General features: G+C 43.9%; 1 protein-coding gene across 1 annotated transcript in view; it reads right to left on the bottom strand.

Moving 5' to 3' along the window:
- LOC107297287 (multidrug resistance-associated protein 5) overlaps positions 1 to 21,833 on the bottom strand; it is a 23,435-nt gene extending 1,602 nt beyond the window's left edge. Inside the window, exons 1-4 of the mRNA XM_015826649.1 lie at positions 21,787 to 21,833; positions 17,276 to 17,455; positions 2,127 to 2,284; positions 425 to 580 (exon numbers count right to left, since the gene is read on the bottom strand). Coding sequence (XP_015682135.1) covers positions 425 to 580; positions 2,127 to 2,284; positions 17,276 to 17,404 — 443 coding nt within the window. The 5' untranslated portion in view covers positions 17,405 to 17,455; positions 21,787 to 21,833. The remainder of the gene's footprint in view (positions 1 to 424; positions 581 to 2,126; positions 2,285 to 17,275; positions 17,456 to 21,786) is intronic.
- Between the last annotated feature and the right edge of the window lie 550 nt (positions 21,834 to 22,383).

Genomic DNA, 22,383 nt, shown 5'->3' with positions numbered 1-22,383 from the left:
CCCCCCCCCCCCGCTTGTCCACTATTTTTTGGAAGCAGACCTGGCAACCCTAGGGACATTGCAACCGTCATAAATATGAACCAGTTGCCAAACATTTGAATTTTGATCACATGAGCATGGGGATACTGCATCAGCCGTCTAAGTGTGAAAAGCGGTCATGTCACTTTTTTCAATGCCTTGTAACTTTGAACTGTCATTAAATGAATGGCTGTAAATCGAGGAAATTCAGGCAGGAGCTGCACCTTTTGAATGCAGGTGTGCAGACAAGTAGAAACGGTGTTGAAATCCTGGGGAAAATGAAGCCTGCATGTCAAGACTGCCCAGATTTATGAAGGGAAAAAATGGAATTTAATTATGGGAGTTCCCGTATACAAGTCTCTGAGCCAATATGAAGTGGTCCTTGGGGAAGAGGTTAATTCCATACCTTCTACAGTTAACCTCGGAAGACTCATGAGTCGACAAAGGCCACACATGTTCAGTCAGCAGTTCTCCTTTCTTGTAGGCTAATTTTGCCAAAGGAGAAAGCCAAGAAAATGTCATGTAGGAAAATAAACCAGCATTGTCAATTGGGTGCCGATGCCTAAAGGAACAGGAAGAAAGAGAAAACATTAAAGGCTGAAGTATGCATTTTGTCATAGCTGATGTCTGAGTTAAACTATATCAGGGGTCTTCAAACTTGGCCCTTTTATGACTTGTGGACTTCAACTCCCAGAATTCCTCAGCCAGGCGTGCCTGGCTGAGGAATTCTGGGAGTTGAAGTCCACAAGTCATAAAAGGGCCAAGTTTGAAGACCCCTGAACTATATCAATGCTCCTCAACCATGTCCACTTTAAGATGTGTGGTCTTCAAACTCCCAGAATTTCCCAGTCAGCCATACTGGCTCGGGAATCCTGGGAGTTGAAGTCCACACATCTTAAAGTGGCCACGGTTGATGTACAGGTAATCCTCAACTTACAACAAAACAGTCAATTTAGCCATCTCTGCTAACTCCATCAACTTTTGTAGCCATTCATCCATGGTGGGAATCGAAATATCCTTCCATTTCTGTTGAAATCATCAAAGGCAAGTTAGTCTGATTCATGAAAGTGTGGAAGGGGTCCTCCAGGGCTACAGCCCATCTTCCCCACGGCTCATCACAAATACATACACAATGGGCACCCTGACCCATTGGGTGACATCCTTTCACACAGGAAGAAATACAGGTAGTCCTTGATGTACAACAGTTTGCTGAGCGACCGTTCGAAGTTACAACAGCATTGAAAAAAGTGACTTATAATGATTTTTCACACTTATGACCGTTGCAACATCCCCATGGTCGTGTGATTTGGATACTTGACAACTGACTCACATTTGTGACGGTGTGTCCTGGGGTCATGTGATCGCCTTTTGCAACCTTCTGACAAGCAAAATCAATGGGGAAACCAGATTCACTTAACAACCGTGTGACTAATTTAACAGGTGCAGTGATTCACTTAACAAATGTGGCAAGAAAAGTTGTAAAAGGGGGGCAAAACGCCCTTAAGAAATTTCTCACTTAGCAGCATACATTTTGGGCTCAGTTGTGGTTGTAAGTTGAGGACTATAGCTTAACATGATGTATGAACCAGTTTTATATAGCTTTTATAGCTTTATGTACACTGAACCAAACTAGAAAGCAGATGCTTTATTTTTTATTTTTTTGCTTAGTGCTTTATATGCATCTGTGATGGTGCAACGTTCGTTAAGTGTAAAAATGGTCATAAGTCACTTTTTTCAGTGCCGTTGTAAGTTTGAACGGTCACTAAACGAATTGTTGTAAATTGAGGACTCTAGACTGAGCCACAGCAAGCGTGGCCGGGTACAGCTAGTATAAAAAACATGCTTTTTTTGAAAAACAGCGCCATCTGTTGGACGTAAAAGCAACACACGCTACAATTACAAGCATTGTGAAATTAAACATATTACGAACGTGCGCTTTCTCTTTTCTTTCTTTTCCATTTAACCAGACTGAGCCACAGCAACGCGTGGCCAGGTACAGCTAGTTTTGAAATAAAAATTCCGTTGTTTTCCCACAGACTTTCCATTCAGCTAGGGATTCCCGGTTAAAAACCAGCTGCCTCTTGCAGCTCGCTTAAAGAAAGCCATACTTGGAAGTAGTCCGGATGGGTTTCATCAGATTGAGGCCATAGTGGTATTTCCCTTTGGGATGCTCTTCATCCAGCACTCGTAGGTGAGAATCTGCGGAGCTCTCCAAAGGTAGGCCTTCCGCCCGGGCAGCTGTCTCCAAGGCATCTTGGCAGTCCACCTGCTTGACAGAAAGTGCAGAGTTAAACCTCAGGTATTAGCGAAAAAGCTTGCTGTGTCCCCAAGATCTTACTTGAATCCTAAATATCACAAGGCGTTCAGGTACAACCACTAGGACTTCCAAACGGATTGGCTAATTGATTGATTAGCAACATTGCCAGGAAGGCTCCATCTCAAAGGACCCCGGGAAACAAACAGCTAAAGTTAAAATTACCTGCAAGCTCTTTAGAGGCACCTCCAATCAACCCGTGGCAAAAATATGATGGAATGGAATTCGTCCCTTGCTTTCAGAATACAATGTGTTGGGGGCTGCAGGTACTTTCTCTCTGTTTTGCATTTACGAGTAGTGGCCAAGCACCTCACAATCATGTGATTACCATCTGCAAACTTCTCTGCTGGCTTCCCCAAAAAATCAATGGGGAAGCCACCAGGAAAGATTGCAAGTGGAGGAAATGAAGAAGAGCTGAATCCTTCGCAGGCTGAAGGATTGTTCAGGATTTCAGTTCCGTTTCTGCATCCCTTGAAAGGATTTAAATCAGGAAATCAAAAGGAGAGGGGAAACTCTTTGGCAAGCTGCAAGAAGAGAGCTGAAATCCGGAACATTTCAGCTCCATTCCTGCAGGCTCCCAAAGGCTTTCTCCTCTGTAAACAAAGTGAAACAGAAATCCTTCAACAGGCTACAGGAACATTTCAGAGCAAAAAGGCTGCATAAAAGGAGGATTTCATTTCCACACAGAGCTGAAACTTTCACGCAGGCAGCCCTTTTATTCTCGAAGAGCTGCCTGTCCAGATGACTTCAGCTCCATGAGGACCCGAATCCTTTGGCGGGCAACTTTTTTGATCTATTCACTAAACCAAGAGTGTCAAACTGCTGGCCCGCGGGCCGGTTGCATCATTTGGATGCTGCACCCACCCTAGCTCTGGCAATACGAAAAAAGTCACGATACGTTGTGACACGTCACGTGACGTGGCAAGTTTGACACCCGTGCACTAAACCTATGGGCCGCGGCCCAGGCCTCAAGCTCTTGGCCAGTGGCCACGGAAATGGCTGGCCAGTGCGCACACGCATGGGCGTGCATTCACCCCCACTCGCACTAGTGCCTGCGGCCCCATTTGAGCATGTGTGCAGGCACAAATGGAGATGCTAGCACGGGGCAAATGTCCATGGCCCATTTGCGCATGCGCAAACGGGCCACTAGCCGCCACAGGGGGGCACAGCTGTTCATGCCTGCACACAGTGCCAACGCATGCTGCATGCGCAAACGGGACTGCTAGTGCCGTGCCAGAGTATGTGGCCCTGTGTGCGCACGTACATGCATGTGCACCAATTTTAAAGCTGCTCTCCTTTCCTCCGGTCCGTGAACCCGGGAAGGTTGGAGACCTCTGCACTAAACAATCTGGGAGATTGCTTAACAACCACAATCAGGAGTTCTGGGATTGCACTCAGTGACTGAACCAGTCACATCGGCATCTCACTTGAGGACTGCTTCACTCAGTGACTGACATTCCAGTCCCAATTGTGGTTGTAAATCAAGAACTACCTGTAATGACCTCTGATTCAAACCCTGGATGAGACAGACGAGACATTTGTTAGTTAAATGTGTGTATTAATGCTACTTATTCCCCCCGCAAGCATTTCTAAAACATATTCCTAGGTTTGCATGGCACCGGATTGCTCTGAATGATTTGAAGAGAGTATTTTACGTGTCCACTCCAGGTAGATAATGCAAGGGGGGGGACGACCAAGAGTTGGCTTTCATTTTTAAATACAGTGGGGCCTTCTTGTATTAGAATAATTTTCTGGCTAAGTGGAAAGACCTTTGCTATAAATGTTAATTATATGTCTGTCCTCTAGGGTAGCAAAAAAGTCAGGAATCTGATACCACCTTTTTTGACTAGCACATTTTATTAACATACCACACTCCTTACTAGCACTGATAATGTTACCTAGTTTGGGTCATGAAACGTCTGCAAGAATGCAGCCAAGCTCAGAGAGCACCAAGGGCCCCACAATTCAACCCTGAGCTGCAAATATTCTCCTTTATTGGTGCCTTTTACTAACAGCCCTGAGCTTCTGTGAGCTGCACAAAAGCTTATGCCTTTTAATAAAACCTGTTAATTGGAAAAGGTGCTACCCAGACTCCTTCCAGGTTTCTATGGCTATTTATAAGTTGTGCTAAACAGCACTGGCATTCACGACAGTTGAACAACTCGGTGATAATTACTTGCACTCTTCTAACTCCTTGGAAAAATATATTTCTCCAAGAGAAGGTCAAAAAAAAAAAAATCAGGGGAAGGGAGGGAGATGTCATGGAAAAGATCAAGCATATTCTTGATTTCTTGGCAGCAAGAAGGAAGCGTTTTCCACTGAGCTCATCCGAATTTATTGACTTCCCACTCTAGCCTACAGCACTGATATATCCCAGGAGATTTTCTATTCCAGGGCTAGTTAGCTTTGTTTAGATTTTATGAGATCAGCCAAGATATCTATTTTTGTTGTTGCTGTTAAGTCGTGTCCGACCCATCGCGACCCCATGGACAACGTTCCTCCAGGCCTTCCTATCCTCTCCCATCTTCTGGAGTCCATTTAAGCTCACGCCTACTGCTTCAGGGACTCCATCCAGCCCCCTCGTTCTCTGTCGTCCCCTTCTTCTCTTGCCCTCCATCTTTCCCAGCATTAGGCTCTTCTCCAGTAAGTCCTTCCTTCTCATTATCTATTTTAGAGCCTCACAAAACCTTGACTCCCCCCCCCCTTTTGGGGGGGGTATGCTTGTTCTTGACTGTGACCTCAACTGATGAACATGGATTGAAATAGGAAGGGGGAAAAAACTAATTGCTATTGTTCATAAATCTCTGCAACAGACTAAATTAAGAAGAGTCTCCACTAATTAAGTCGGTGGGAACTGACTCAAAATTGAAACAGAACTTTGAATTACCCGATGGTGGTGTTATAATCTTGTTAACAAGCACATAAGTGGGAATACTTTGGTAGAGCGTTACCAAAACCTAAGAGGTCACAAAGTCCCTTATTTCACTACACAGAATGTTCACAATAAGCTTTTTGGTCTTGAAGAATGCAAGAAAATCAAATAAATCAAGAGTTCACTGGTCGGCGTGCCTCCTCATTTTTCTTTTTTCACAGAAAAGAAACTTCTTCATTGTGAACACAAGTTCACACTCTACCTGTGCCATGATAATTCACTACCATCAATATCTCCTTTTCTGATTCCCCCCCCTCTTATTTGGCCTAAGGGAATACACTGAGACTGCTCATAGAGATAGTGACAGGGATGCTGGATCAGGATTCAAATTATGGGTTCTGCTCTTCCTCCTAAGAAAAAAATTAAAAGTCAATTTTGACTCTGGTAATTACATGGACATATCTGTGAGAGTAACTACATACACTGATAAGTAGTCTGTCATGGTTCCGACAGATGAAACTCTTCAAAGAACTTCCCTTCAAGAATCTTTATTCGAGTAGCATAGCATCGGCACTACATAATTGAAGTCAAAATCTGAATTCCCCTCCCCTCAGCACATAGTATCAAAGCACAATTCCCTCCTCTAATTAACAGTCATAAATCACATTCCCCAATTAGCTTGAAACACAGGCTTTCCCTCCAGTTCTTCAACCCGCCATTCCTTATCATCTCTTATTTCAAAAAACCTTGGTTCTCACACTAGTTACAATATTGTTGTAAACAATAACTAAACTCCCATGCACATTCCTCCTCCTCCCCCCCCAGTATCATCTAATTCTAACTCTAATTCTGAGAGTAAAACAGAAGAAGGAAAATGGCTGCATCTCCATATGTTGTCAAAGCAAGAACATCCGATGTTAGCAGCGTTGACATAGTCTAGATCACTTACCAAAACAAACAAGGGTTACAGATAGTCCTTGGCTTACAACCATTCATTTAGTGACTATTTGAAGTTATAACGGGCATTGAAAAAAGTAACCTATGCCTCTTTTTCACACCTACAACTGTTTCAGCATCCCCCACGGTCACGTGATCAAAATTCAGATGCTTGCTAACTGACTCATATTTATGACAGTTGCAATGTCCCAGGGTCACGGGATCCCCTTTTGCGACCTTCTGACAAGCAATGGAGAAGCCAGATTCACTTAACGACGGTGTTACTAGCTTAACAACTGCACTGACTAACTTAACTACTGCGGCTAGAAGGCTCGTAAAATGGGGCAAAGATTCACTTAGCAACTGTCTTGTTTAACAATGGAAATTTTGGGCTCCATTGCAGTCGTAATTCGAGGGCTACCTTTGCAAACTTCGCCAAAGAGACAAGGGCAGTCTCTTGGTACCAAAACAGCATGACAAAAAACTGGGTTGCCTCAAATTATATATATGATTTGTAAAGTAGATTTCACATACTGAAATGCTCGTGTTGTAAAAGTAAACTTCCTTCTAATAAATAGATTAAACAGAACCCTGAAACGCTCCTTTTTGCTATTAGTTGTTTATTGTCCCGATTGCAAGCAAGAAAAACTGACAAACACCCCTACAGTTTCTTGGAAACAGGAGCAGTAAAGAAGCTAAATATTAAATTCTGGGATTGTCTTATTCATCAGGCCAGGGGTAGGCAACCTTGGCTCTTTTATGACTGGTGGACTTCAATTCCCAGAATTCCTGAGCCAGCATGGCTCAGCTTGGAAACCTCTCCCTTTCCCCTCAGCCTGGCTGGCTCAGGAATTCTGGGAGTTGAAGTCCACCAGTCATAAAAGAGCCAAGGTTGCCTACCCCTGCCCCAGGCCTACATTTTCCGGGTGGCCTCTCAACCGAGTCCTAACTTTTAATCTGCTTCAGTTTTATTTTCCTGTCTGCTTATCTAAAATGAATTTTATTTATAAAGGCTTTTGAAAGGGTGTTTTACATTTTTTTTTCTTGTCACCACCATCCCCCGCCCCCGTTAAAATAGATGCCATTGCATTTTCTGGGGGGCAAAGGTCAACGGCAATACAGTCCCCAACCCAGAATAATACAGGTAGTCCTCGACTTACAACAGTTCATTTAGTGACCGTTCAAAGTCACCACGGCTCTGGAAAAAGCGACTTATGACCATTTTTCACACTGATGACCCTTGCAGCATCCCCATGGTCACGTGATTTACATTCGGATGCTTGACAACGGACTCATATTTATGACGGTTGCAATGCCCTGGAGTCACGTGACCATCTTTGGCAACCTTTTCACAAGCAAAGTCACATGAGGAAGCCAGATTGGCTTAACAACCGTGTTACTAATTTAATAACTACAGTGAGTCCCTGGTTTTGGGTCTAAATACATTCACGGCTGGAGAAGATGACTAAAAAACAAATAGACTTGAAACCAGAATTGTTTCTGTTAGGAATAATAGGAGCTAACTACGAGAAGGAGAGCGGATATCTAATATCACATGTATTAACAGCAGCAAGAATTGTGTTTGCCCAATATTGGAAAAATGAAAACTTACCAACTGAAGAAATATTAATTAAAAAAAAATTTAGAGTGTGCAGAAATGGACAGATTGACTTTAGAGATTAAAGAGAAAGAAAATTCAGTTTACTTTAGAACATGGGATAACTTTTATCAATCGCTAGAGCAGGGGTAGGCAACCTTGGCTCTTTTGTGACTCGTGGACTTCAACTCCCAGAATTCCTGAGCCAGCATGGCTCAGCTTGGAAACCTCTCCCTTTCCCCTCAGCATGGCTGGCTCAGGAATTCTGGGAGTTGAAGTCCACGAGTCATAAAAGAGCCAAGGTTGTCCACCCCTGGGCTAGAGAAATGACTCAGAGGGAAAGGAGTGTGATATGTAACTTCGAATACATACTAGTAAGAAGGATGACATGGAGTGATTAACTAATATTGTCTAAGATAATTAACCATACTTATTGTTATCATTTAGTATTATAGCTATTATTGCTGTTTAAATATATGTACCCAGACAATATGCTGTTTGCTAAATATTGAAAATGTTACCGGGGGAAACCCCAGTCCTAACCCCAACCCTGATCCCAACCCTAACCCAGACCCCAATCCCAACCCTGACCCCATTTTACCCTTAACTCCATAAAAATTAATAAAACTTTTCAAAAAAAATAATAATAATTGCAGTGAGTCCCTTAACAAACGTGGCAAGGGAAGTCCTAAAACAGGACAAAATTCACTTAACAACAGTCTCACTTAGCAACATAAACACCGGGCTCAATTGTCGTAATTCGAGGACTGCCTGCATTGCAGTCCCTTTCATCGCAACTATTGCATTGTTTTCTTCTTCAGTTAATAGGATTAAAAAGATTTCAAGTCTCCAAGGGCAAAGTATCAGCTTCCATTACAGGAAGAGTATTTTTTTTAAAAAAAAAAATTAGGCCTTTTCAAGGCTGTTCTGCCATTTGAACCAGAGAGACGGCAAGGAAAAAGCTTCTCGGCCTCTGTAAATCCCACACATGTGGCCGTTCCAGATGGTCTGAAGGTTGCCGGCCTCTTCGTGCCAAAAGGCTACTCATTTTCTGAAACCATATTAGGAAAATTGTATATAAAGCAGTGTGTTATGGTTCCGACATATGAAACTCTTCAAAGAACTTCGAGGCATTGTTTACCTTAAAGAATCTTTATTTGAGTAGTATAGCATCAACACTAACATAATTGAAGCCAAAAACTGAATTCCCCTCCCCAGCACATAGTATCAAAGCACAATTCCCTCCTCCAATTAACTGTCATAAATCACATTCTCCAATTAGTTTGAAATGCAGGCTTCCCCTCGAGTTCTCTTATCATCTCTTATTTCAATAACCTTGGTTCTCACCCTAGTTACAGTACTGTTATGTCTAACTAAACTCTCGTGCACATTCCTCCTCCTCTAGCATCATCTAACTCTAACTCTATATCCCGCTATGTCTTATCATCTCTTATTACATTGGATGTTCTTGCTTGACACAGTGTTTCTCAACTATGGCAATTTTTAAGACATGTGGAATTCAACTCCCAAAATTCCCCAGCCACGCTTCAAATTTGCCACAGGTAGTCCTAGATTTACAACAGTTCCTTCAGTGACCGTTCAAAGTTATAACGGCGCTGAAAAAAGTTATTCGTACTTACAGCCAACGGAGAAGCCAGGCTCGCTTAACGACAGAGCTACTAGCTCAACAACTGCAGTGACGAACTTAACTACTGTGGCTAGAAAGGTCGTAAAATGGGGCAAATTTCACTTAATGTCTATCCTGCTCAGCAACAGAAATTGTGGGCTCAACCGCGGGCGTAGGTCGAGGACTATCTGTACTGTCCATAAAAGAAAACTGAAAATAGCTTCCACCGCTGGAAGCACTGTAGAGAGAAATTGAAACATCTTGTGGCAAACAGGGTAAGAAGTTGGTGAACTGGACCAACAAGCTATATAGCTGTCAACATCCAGCTTGAGAATCCAAATAAAAGTCCAGGATCATTCCGTTTCCGAAAATCTTACTCTTTATTGAATACACGGCATGGTAATGTCAAAGCAAAACTAACTCGGAGGTTCCCAGACACCAGTTCATCGAATTAAACAATAATTTCTCTGGCCAAACCCACCCACCCACCCTCTCACGTAGTCCATGTAAACAATTTCACTTTGTTACGGGAACCGTCTGCTTCCTCTCCACACCTGTTGCAGTGTCCTTGAAAAGGTTTCAGGCTCTCAAGGTTTTCATGGAATTATTTCTCCACTTAACCCATTCTAAAGCAACACCTCCCTCTCCCCTTACTCTAGGGGCAAGTTGAAACGAAGAGGCACGCGGCTGCCAAAGTTTCATTCTTGACAATAGCATCCCATGCCTGTCCTCAATAAATCAACTCTTTGTAATTCAGCAGTGCAAAATCTCTCCAATCTGGACTTTCCAAGCCTGAGGAGCATCAAGTTCCTCCTCGGTGCGATTGCTCATCTCTGCTCAAAAGTGGTTGGGCTAGCTCTTGGGGAGAATCTCAGGGCTTGTCACGTACATCTGAGGCACAAAAAAACTGAAAAGAGTATTCTTCGACTTACTACTGTAATGGAGCCTGCCCATAACAGTCATCAATCGTCGTGCTCACAAACTGAGTGTTCATGTGACTGATTTTACAATCTTTTTTTTTTTGAGGTGGTCATTAAGCGAACGCAACACTCATTAAACTCATGGCTTGTCGTCGTCTGGTTTCACGGAAAAGCAGAAATGCCACTGTTTGGCAAAATAAATAATAAAAACACAGTCAGATGACTGTGGGACATTGCACGGTTGCTGACATGTGACCATGGGGGGGGGGGAAACCAAGGAAACTGCAAATCTGGTTCATAAGTACAGGTAGTCCTCAAGTTACAACCACAATTGTGCCCAAAATGAATGTTGCGAAGTAAAACATTTGTTAAGTGAGTTTTGCCCCGTTTTATGGCTTTTCTTGCCACACTTAAGCGAATCACTGCAGTTAAATTACTAACACGGTTGTGAAGTGGATCTGGCTTCCCCATTGACTTTGCTTGGCGGAAGATTGCAAAAGCTGGTCAGAGTTTAATGAAGAGAAGGATTAGGGCGGACATGATAGCAGTCATCCAATATCTCAGGGGCTGCCCCAAAGAGGGAGTCAAGCTATTCTCCAAGGCGCCTGAAGGCAAGACAAGAAGCAACGGATGGAAACTAATCAAGGAGAGAAGCAACCTAGAACTAAGGAGAAACTTCCTGACAGTGAGAACAATTAACCCAGTGGAACAACCTGCCTCCAGAAGCTGTGATGTTTTTAAGAAGAGACCATTTGTCTGAAATGGTATAGGGTTTCCTGCCTGAGCAGGGGGTTGGACTAGATGACCTCCATGGTCTCTTCCAACTTTATTATTATATTACATGACCCCAGGTCATTGCAACTGTCATAAATATGAACCAATGGCCAAGCATCCGAATTTTGATCATGTGACCACAGGGATACTGCAATGGTTGTAAGTGTGAAAAACGGTACGAGAGGACCAGGCTGAACCCGAAGGAGGGGGTCAAACGCATCATGCGTCTCGAGTCTCTTCGCGCCCACAAGGGATCTAAATCCAGCCCACCTTGAATTCCGTTGACTCTTATCTGCCGCCAATTTGCTTGGACCGTCAGTAGCTCAGATTCTTGTAGAGAGCTTTAGTATAGAACAAGCCTATCTAATTCATTTGAACGGTCTGGGGTCGTGATTGACATAAACCCCCAGGTTGTGCCGTCAGAACTTCCAACAGTCGCGTAGTGACCAGTCATAAGTTGAGGAGTACCTTTATTGTTTCCAGAAAAAGGAAATCTCATTTGAATAGCAAACTTCATTTTATTTTTAAAATGGCTATGTTGCCCTTTCAACTCCGGGTTTTTCTCGTCAAAAAGGTCTTCAGTCTATCCAGCAACTATGCCACTCAGATGGCAGGGAAGTGACGAAGGGGAAATACTGCAGAACCAGCCATCTGTGACTGCAGAAGGGCAGCTGCAGCTCTTAATAATGTTACGGGTGGTTTACATAAGCAGTTATGCCCATTCTCTTCCTGAATGAGGATCTTAATTCAAACTGAAATCAGTGAATTAAACTATCAATCAAGGGACAATTAGATATAATTGTTTACGTGAACTATTTATAGCAAAAGGAATAGCCGGAGCTGGCCTACTGTAACCAGATGCTAAGCGGCTTGTTATTAAATCACACTGTGTCCTGGCTGGCACCAATTGAGCCCCCATCCTAGCTGTTTTTAATTGTGCTTGTTTTATTTGTTCAATTTCTACCCCACCTTTCTATTCAGCCATCTTAAATGTGTACAAAAATGCTCAAACAGTTCCATTCTCTTCTTGCCTTCAGAATAATAATAATAATAATAATAATAATAATAATAATAATAATAATCATACCACCACCACCACCGAGGGACTAATTCTGGCTGCACAAGACCAAACCTTAAGGACAAATGCATATAAAGTCAAAATTAAGAAGACAGCAACAGACAGTAAGTGCCGCCTATGCAAAGAAGCTGAAGAAACAGTGGACCACCTGGTAAGCTGCTGCAAGAAGATCGCACAGACTGACTACAAGCAGCAGCATGACAAAGTAGCAACAATGGTGCATTGGAAGATCTGCAAGAAATATCATTTGCCTGTAAGCAAGAACTGGTGGGATCATAAAATACAGAAAGTCATAAAAAATGATAAAATTAAACTGCTCTGGGACTTCAGAATTCAAACAGACAAGCACCTGCAACATAACACCCCGGACTTAACAATTGTCGATAAGAAAGACAAAAAAGTCTGGATAGTGGACGTGGCAGTGCCTGGAGACAGCAGAATAGACGAGAAAGAACTGGAGAAGATAACAAAATACAAAGACCTACAAACAGAAATAGAAAGACTGTGGCAAAGGCAAGCAAGGGTAGTACCAATAGTAATAGGTGCCTTGGGTGCAATCCCAAAACAACTGGAGCACCACTTGAACACCATTGGCACTGACAAATTCACCATTAGTCAATTGCAAAAGGCGGCCTTACTAGGAACTGCTTCCATCCTGCGACGATATCTGTAATACCATCAAACATCCACATCTGCCTATCCCAGGTCCTTGGGAAGGACTCGATAGGTAGACAAAATGCCAAATCCAGTCTGAACATCTGGCTGACTGTGCGATGATCAATAATAATAATAATAATAATAATAATAATAATGATGATGATGATGATGATGATGATGATGATGATGATGATGATGATGTTGGAAGGGACCTTGGAGGTCATCTAGTCCAACCCCCTGCTCAAACATGCTTGTGAGCACTATGTGAATCTCGGCAGGTAGAGCAGCTGGAGTTAGAATTCTGTTTTTTGTTTTAAATGACCAACCAGTCAGCTTTTAAAAGAGAGACACAGAGAGAATGACAGAGAGAAAAGATTATAATGCCTCTTCCATCAGCCACATTTCCACGACTGATATCCCGGCAGCTTTTTAGTTCAGGGTTGAATCCTGGATCCATTTCACCAGCGAGAAGCAGGCATCTGAGGCCAGAGGACCACCCAGGATGAACCAGATCCGCTGCCCAGGGAAAATGCAATCATGAGGGCAGTTTAGGACTTAAGCCAAGCTGAGTGTAATGAAAGTTAACTTTGAATCCTTGCGGTTCAAAAACAAAGACTGCCTGGCTGTAGCAATGCTGTGGTGGGTGATAAAGTTTGCCAGTAGCATCTGCTTAATTAAAAGCTACGAAGCAGCTCAACGTCACCAGCCATCTCCGAAAACAGCAGCTAACCACTCTAACTTCCCTTAACACTGGGAGTAATTTCTGCCGAGTCACAAATGATCAGGAAGTTCAACAACAATAGCAGCAAGGGGAAAAACTAATGGCTGCCTGACCAAGAATGTGGAACTGTGGCCCTCAACTCTACATTATGTGGCAATATTTCCATATTTCCAGGGTATTATCAACAGTAATGCACTAAGCACAATTGCAAGAATTATTGAAAGGGGGAAAAAGCAATACTGTACATCAGGGGTCTTCAAACGTGGCCCTTTTATGACTTGTGGACTTCAACTCCCAGAATTCCTCAGCCAGGCACGGAATTCTGGGAGTTGAAGTACACAAGTCATAAAAAGGGCCAGGTTTGAAGACCTCTGATGCACATTATCCCCAGCAAAAAAAAGGTTTCTGAACTTCTCCTGCAGCTAATTTTACAGAATTAGGAGTTACAGAATCAGCTGATTGTCAAAAGTTTAAATAAATCAACCAGCAGAACAATATACCCCCTCCTCAACTCTATTGTTCTAAACAGGTTATTTCCCATATTGTTTTTTTAAAATAAAATGGGTTATGAAACATTGTGCAGCTTGCTTAGGGTTTTTTTCTTTTCTTTTATCCCGTGACTGCTAATTTTGCTTTCAAGTCCTTCGTCAAGGACTTTGTTAAAAAGGCCTTTGGAACTTCTAAGAAACAAAGTCACAGTGATCACGCCTCTGCACATATTTGTTGAGACTCCAAAGAACTGTAAAAGAACAGCTAGGCAGAAATTACTTTGGCAACGTTAAAAGTTTCCCCAACTCCACCTGGCAGGTTTTATTTACCTATCCTAGGGCAACGCTTTCATTAGGCCGACTCCAGGTTCACATAAATATGTGAGCCCTTGTAAAAAAATTTCTCTCTCTCCCCCCCAGCCAGCTGGATGCTATAAAAAGCAACCTTCGGGGGTAAAAGGTTTAATTTGCTGCTGAGGTCATGAAATTTGCAAAGTCAAGGTTGGATGATAAAATGGGATGAGAGTCAAACGTGCAAATCTGGGCTTCCCCATCAGCTGTGATATTTAGAAGAGATCCTACAAGGCCTTGGTAAGGCCACACTTGGAATACTGCATCCAGTTTTGGTCACCACGGTGTAAAAAAGATGCTGAGACTCTAGAAAGAGTACAGAGAAGAGCAACAAAGACGATTAGGGGACTGGAGGCTAAAACATATAAGGAACGGTTGCTGGAATTGGGTATGTCTAGTTTTATGAAGAGAAGGACGAGGGGGGACATGATAGCAGTATTCCAATATCTCAGGGGCTGCCACAAAGAAGAGGGAGTCAAGCTATTCTCCAAGGCGCCTGAAGACAGGACAAGAAGCAACGGATGGAAACTAACCAAAGAGAGAAGCAACCTAGAACTAAGGAAAAACTCCCTGACAGTTAGAACAATTAACCAGTGGAACAACCTGCCTCCAGAAGCGGTGAATGCTCCAACACTGGAGGCTTTCAAGAAGAGACTGCAGTCATTTGTCTGAAATGGTATAGGGTTTCCTGCCTGACCGGGGGGGGGGGGGGGGGGTTGGACTAGATGACCTCCAAGGACCCTTCCAACTTCATTATTATTATTATTAAAGAGAATAAGGCCCAAAGACTAGATCCATCCCTCACCTTTTTATGCTATTTGCCAGAAGAACTGTTTCATAGGTATTTTAATGAGATTCCCAACAGAACGTTTATTAGATTTTTATCCCATCTTTATTTACTTTTTAGAAGTAAAGGTGAACATATATGTCATGGTTCCGACAGATGAAACTCTTCAAAAGAACTTCGAGACATTGTTTACCTTAAAGAATCTTTATTCGAGTAGCATAACATCGGCACTAACATTGTTGTTGTTAGTGGCGAAGTCGTGTCCGACCCATCGCAACCCCATGGAGAACATTCCTCCAGGCCTTCCTGTCCTCTACCATCTTCTGAAGCCAAAATCTGAATTCCCCTCCCTTGAGCACATAGTATCAAAGCACAATTCCCTCCTCTAATTAACTGTCATAAATCACATTCTCCAATTAGTTTGAAATGCAGGCTTCCCCTCCAGTTCTCCAACCCTGCCAATTCTTATCATCTCTTATTTCAATAACCTTGGTTCACACACTAGGTTCAGTATTGTTATGTCTAGCTAAACTCTCATGCACATTCCTCCCCCCAGCATCATCTAACGCTAACTCTAAGAGTAAAACATAAGAAGAAAATGTTTTCATCTGTTGTCAAAGCAAAAACATCCAATGTTAGCAGCACTGACAACATATGTAATACTCCTTGCTCTTCCTCTTTTTCTCTACAACAAGAAGTCTTACAGATGGTTTGGTCCAAAGTTACCCAGCCAGCTTTCATACCTAAAGCAGGACTAGAATTCACAATCTCCTGGCCATTGGTGGTCACCAAGCTGGCTTTTGTGCCTAAGGCGAGGCTAGAACTCACCGTCTCCTGGCAATTAGCTCAAAGTCAACCCACTGGCTTTCATGCCCAAGGCAGGACTAGAACTCACCATCTCCTTTGATTGGCCCAAACTCACCCAGATGGCTTTCATGCCTAAAGTGGGACTAGAACAGTGTTTCTCAACCTTGACAATTTTAAGGCATGTGGACTTCAACTCCCAGAATTCCACAGCCAGCAATGCTGGCTGTGGAATTCTGGGAGTTGAAGTCCACATGCCTTAAAATTGTCAAGGTTGAGAAACACTGGACTAGAATTTATAATCTCTCGGTTACTTAACCAGTACCCTAACCACTATACCAAACTGGCTTTTTCAATTTCTACCATCTTACCCAAAACAGAAATAAAGGTAACTCAACATGTAATTTCCTGAATTTCTCTATCTATTCCCTGAAGTTCTTTTAAATAATTGTCCACATACTGGTTAGAAGAATGTAAAGTTTTTTTTAAAATAGCATTTGCACAGTAACATGACCAAAATCACACCATTTGTAACATTCTAGAATTTTAACTTGTGTCACTATTTGCTTTAGCTCCTAGGTCTCCCCAGGAAATATCAAGATTGATTGACTTAGTATAGCACTATTTAGCATTCAATATTTATGTTGCCTAATCCTAAATCTATTAAGATCAATGATTCCTTTAATTCTTTTTTGATATGAGGAATGTGTTTCTCAAAAATCTTCCTTTCAATCTCCGTATTGGCCGTTTGCGTTTTTTTTTTTTCTAATGTGCAGTTTGTGCTCTGATTCTTTACTTTCTTTAATTTTTCCACTTTCTGGAGAAAATACCTTTGCTAATAGCTTCATTAACATACAGTCACTAACCATGCCAAGCAAAAACACATGAATTTTAGATCCTGCCCGGACATACTTCCATAGCAATCAATTTTTGATAAATGCAGTTTCCTTTTCACTGACTGGCAATTAAAGCATGAAGCCAATTACGCTCCATAATTATAGTTAAAGGTCACTATTTACGTAACACAGAATTTACAAATACATTGTGCAATTGCGTAAATTGCGATTATGCAATTCAGCCAAGTGCTGGTGTCAGAGACAGTGTGGTTAGTGGTTATAGCGTTAGGACTGGCATAGGACTCTTGCTTTTATCCACATTCTTTTAAGGACTTTGGGCTGGTCCTTCTTTCTTAGCAGGACCTATTCCACAGGGTTCCTCTTTTTGGGGTAACATGAAGGATGATCCGCAGCTGCCTTGAGCTTCCGGAAAAACAGCGGAATATAGTGCTAATGAATAAATGTGATTTTTAAAAAGCAGTCATTGCTACTTACCTTGTATTTATCTTGCCGGTACTTGATCCCATCTTGTCCTCCACTTTGATTCAGGCTATTTCTCTCCCTGATATTTCTATAACCAGGACTGGGTATCACGTACTCTTTTCCTAGATCTATATCTTTCATCTTTTTCTGTAAACGCCAGGGTTAACAAATGTGTTTGCCACTCGAAAAACTCTGGGGAAAACAAAAGAGAAAAAAAAAGAAATAATACATGAGAACATCTGCTGCTCTCTATCTCTTCCTTCTTAACGGATGTCCTAAATGGGATTGGATTACAGTTTTGTAACCCGATTCCCAAATATGGCCTGCGTACTGTACTACCACTAGTCCTGGCAGAAGGAGTGTTATATCAGACGGATTCCTGTAACCGTGACCTCAGATAATCCCAACAGGAGGAGAAACAGGTTCTTAGTCCTAAACTTTGCATGAGAAATTAATAATAAATAATAAACCCTTCAGGGGCTGCCACAAAGAAGAGGGAGTCAAGCTATTCTCCAAAGCGCCTGAAGGCAGGACAAGAAGCAACGGTTGGAAACTAACCAAAGAGAGAAGCAACCTAGAACTAAGGAGAAACTTCCTGGCAGTGAGATCTATTAACCAATGGAACAACCTGCCACCAGAAGCAGTGAATGCGCCAACACTGGAAGTTTTTAAGAAGAAACTGGACAGCCATTTGTCCGAAATGGTATAGGGTTTCCTGCCTGAGCAGGGGGTTGGACTAGATGACCTCCAAGGTCCCTTCCAACTTTATCATTATCATTATCATTATCATCATCATCATCATCATCATAGTATAACATGTATACAGTGAAATTGGCTGAGCCTCCCTCTGTGCCCCCCCCCCATCACAAACTCAACAGCCTTAAAGTACATAACAGGTAGCAAACCCTCTACAAATAGCAATCTATGTATTTGACAGGGACAGAGATCAACAAGAATGTGTATTCAGGCAAGTATTGAAGTTTAGAGAAAAAAAGAATCTCATTGCATTAAAAAAAATGGAGCTGTATACAGCCTTTGGGAGGGGAAGAAAAATAACAGTATTGGAAGAGACCTTGGAGGTCTTCTAGTCCAACCCCCTGCTCAACCAGGAGACCCTATATCATTCCAGACAAATAGCTGTCCAGTATCTTCTTGAAAATCTCCAGTAATGGAGCATCCTGGAGGCAAGCCGTTCCACTGGTTAATCGCTCTCACTGTCAGGAAATTTCTCCATACTTCTAGGTTGGTTCTCTCCTTGATTAATTTCCATCCATTGCTTCTTGTCCTGCCTTCAGGGGCTTTAAGGAATAGGTGGACCCCCATTTTCTTTGTGGCAGCCCCTCAGATATTGGAACACTGCTATCATGTTACCCCCCTAGTGCTTCTGATCACTAGACCAGACGTACCGAATTGCTGCAATTTTGGGAAGGAGTAATTTTGTTAAGCAAAACTATCCATACAGCTGGGCTACTTAGAATTTTTCATTCGGCAAAATGGACAAGGGGCTCTTGTAAACAACACAGGTATTAGCCATAAATGCCCAAATTGTCAAAAATAAATAAATGCTGCGCTGCTCAAAACAGTTGAGGACCACTGCACTGTCTTTATTCTTGTGGCATGAAGTGACAGAGCTTTACATAATGATCCATCAGGCCCATTTCATTTATTCTTAACCAATTACAAATACCTCGGGTGCATCTTTCTACGTGACGAACAGTCACAGAGAGCTCACCGTGTTAAACGCAGTCTGTCTCTGGATTGTGTAGAGCTAATAGAGAACATTAAAGTCAATAAGGGCTCCCTAGCGTCACAAGTTGTTGTTTTTTTTCCCCTCCTGTGTTCCCTTTTACCTTTCTTCTTTTCTTTCTTTTCCTAATGCCAAATCACACCTGCCTTGTGTCTTCTAAGTCTCCCTGTTGTATTGTATTGCATTATGTTTTATGCCTCACTACCACAGAAGCAGAGGAAAAATACTCTAGGGCTGCATGAGTCAGCAAAATTCTATCACCATGATGACAGGGTTCCTCTTTCTGCAAATAACAAAACAAGCCTTGCAAATGTTTTAAATCACTTGTTTCAAAACAGTTAGGGAAAGCCATTATCCTAAGATGCCAGCTAACCACCGCCAACAGACCATTTCGCTGCAATTCTGTATGCTTCACACCACAAGGGTTTATGCGTTCCCCTCCCCAGCGACACAAGATGCCTTGCTTATATAAAGGCTTGGCATCAAGCAGAAAGGCCTCAGCGAGGCACCTCCTGCCGTCCTGCTGCTTCATTCATCCCCTTGTTTGCAGCACCCTCTGTAGGGCCCATCGGTAATCGACGCCCGGCAATTCCTGTCTCCATGCATCCTTTTCCGGATCTGGGAAAGGAGAAGAGGTAGCCCATCATCTCAGAGAGAGAGTGAGATTCAGATTCGCCTATTGCTCACCTGTTTCCAGGCAGCCTTTGCAGCAAAGGGGAGCAATAACCAGTAAACCAAGGAAGGGGGGGGGGTTTCCAACCTATCACATCTGCTCTTCCACCCTCCTTGTTTTTAGATATATTTTTTTTCAGCTCCTTCCAGGCATACTTTAATTATGGCACTCCACCTCTTTGGCAGATTTTCACACATTTCCATGCAACGGGAATCAGACAGGCCCCTCCGCCCCCCAAAATACCTCTTGATGTTCTATTCTGAGGGAGAGGGTGGTTAAGAAGTGAGACAACAGACAGATAAACAGACAGACAGGGATAGGATAGGATAGGATAGGATAGGAAGATAGATAGATAGATAGATAGATAGATAGATAGATAGATAGATAGATAGATAGATAGATAGATAGATAGATAGATAGATAGATAGATAGATAGATAGATAGATAGATAATGGATGGATAGACAGAGAGAGATGGATAGAGGGAGGGAGGGAGGGAGGGAGGGACGGAGGGAGAGAGAGAGATGGATAGAAGGATAGAAATATACAGTGGTGCAATTCAAATACGTGAACAACCAGTTCTCTGTGTGGATGCCGCTTCCGGAAGTCCATTCTGGGCCTGGGCAACAAAAAATTAGCTACCAGTTCTGTCGAAGTGGTGCGAACTGGCTGAATCCCACTCCTGGAGATATAGATGGATAGAAGGATAGAGAGATAGAGATAGATGGATAGAAGGATAGATAGAGATTAGATGATAGAAGGATAGAGAGATAGAGATTAGATGACAGAAGGATGGAGAGATAGAGATAGATGGATAGGATAGATATAGATGGATAGGAGGATAGATAGAGATAGATGGATAGGATAGATATAGATGGATAGGAGGATAGAGAGAGATAGATGGATAGAAGGATAGAGAGAGATTAGATGATAGAAGGATGGAGAGATAGAGATAGATGATAGAAGGATAGAGAGATAGAGATAGATGGATAGGATAGGTAGAGATAGATGGATAGAAGGATAGATAGAGATTAGATGATAGAAGGGTAGAGAGAAATTAGATGATAGAAGGGTAGAGAGATAGAGATAGATGGATAGGATAGATATAGATGGATAGGAGGATAGATAGAGATAGAAGGATAGAAGGATAGATAGAGATTAGATGATAGAAGGATGGAGAGATATAGATGGATAGAAGGATAGAGAGACATACAGAGATGTAGAGACGGAGATGATAGCTAGATATGGAGGAGAGAGAGATGGTAAATAGATAGGTGGAGGGGGGGAAAAGATCTATTGTCCAGAGGTAGGAACTGGATGTTCATCCTTTCAAGGCGGCGTCCCAGAACCGGCTGCCTCTCTTTCGCCCCAAAGGGCTCCCAGGCCCTTTGGCCAAGCCTTCCCAGGAGCCTTGCAGCGGACCTCCTGGCCCCAAGCCTTCCCGGAGGGCAGCGGGACCCGCAGGGACGGGGGAAAGCGCCATCACCCGGAGGGGGGCAGTGCAAGAAGGGGCCGGCTACCGGGAAGGGAGGCTGGGGCTGGCTCAGCCACGGAGGGACGGTGGCCTGGGACTGGGGGTGAGCCAGTGCACATACACACAACACACACACACAACACACAACACACAACACACGGAGGCCGTTCTCCGCTGCAAAGCACCTTCCCCTTCCCCATTCAGGCCTCCCCTTCCCTGCCCGGTTCTTTGCAAGGGGATCGGGGGAGGGGGACTCGCCCTGAACAGCTCCAGGGCCAGCAGGGGCTTCCCCCACCCACCCCCCACCCCAGACATAGGGGGAGAGGGCTCCCCCTCCCCATCTTCAACATAGGCGGCTGCGGATGATGGGCAATGGAGTCCAAAACCCCTGGAAGGTGGTGTTGGGGAGGGCGGGGGGAGCCAGGGAAAGCGCCCTTCTCGGTCACAGCCCCCCCTCCTCCTCCCTGAACCCCTCCCTCTCCCCCGTTAGCCCCTCCGGGAGGAACCCGAACGCCCCCTCCCCAGTGAGGATTCCCCCCTCTTTCCCGACCCTGCCCTGGCTTCACCGCGGTCCGCGGGGTCCCCCCCCCTCCCAGCCGAGGCGCGCAAGCTCCCCTGGCCCCCCCTTACCTGCTCGAGCGGCCGCGATCCAGCTCGGCGGCGACGGAGGAGGAGGAGGAAGCAGCAGCCGGGCAAGAAAGACCTTCAAGCGGCTCCTCTGTCGCAACCCGTCGCAGTGCGCCTGCGCGGGGGCATCCTGGGCGAGCACAACAGCTCGCCGCCTCTCGCTGGACGCTCCGGGAACGGTAGTCCGCGCCCCCTCCGAGGGTCTCGGCCACGCCCGGGGGAGAACTACCTCTCCCAGAAGGCCATCGGCGCAGCCGGCTCATTTCCATACGCCCCGCCCTCCTCCTCCGCCTCCTCTCCTCCCTGCCGGCTTTGCCCCGCCTCCTGGGTCACCTTTGCTGCGGGTCCCTCTGACCCGGCACGTGCGCCCCATATCTCGGATCACGTGCGCCGGGTGGGAGTGGGGAGCATCGAGGTCGAAGTGACCCTGGGCGGCATGCAATAATTAAACAGGCACTATAGGTAGTCCTAAGTGACAAGATTTTATCTTCCTGGGATCCAAGATCACCACAGATCTGGGCAGACTTGAACCCTGGGCGCTATCTAACAAAATGAAATTCAATGGTGAAAAAAGCGAGGTTCTACATTTAGGCAAGAAAA

Source organism: Protobothrops mucrosquamatus, unplaced genomic scaffold (genome assembly GCF_001527695.2).
Source record: "Protobothrops mucrosquamatus isolate PMUCROS unplaced genomic scaffold, P.Mucros_1.0 scaffold3220, whole genome shotgun sequence".
Lineage (NCBI taxonomy): Eukaryota > Metazoa > Chordata > Lepidosauria > Squamata > Viperidae > Protobothrops > Protobothrops mucrosquamatus.
This window is presented reverse-complemented; position numbering and strand designations above follow the sequence as displayed.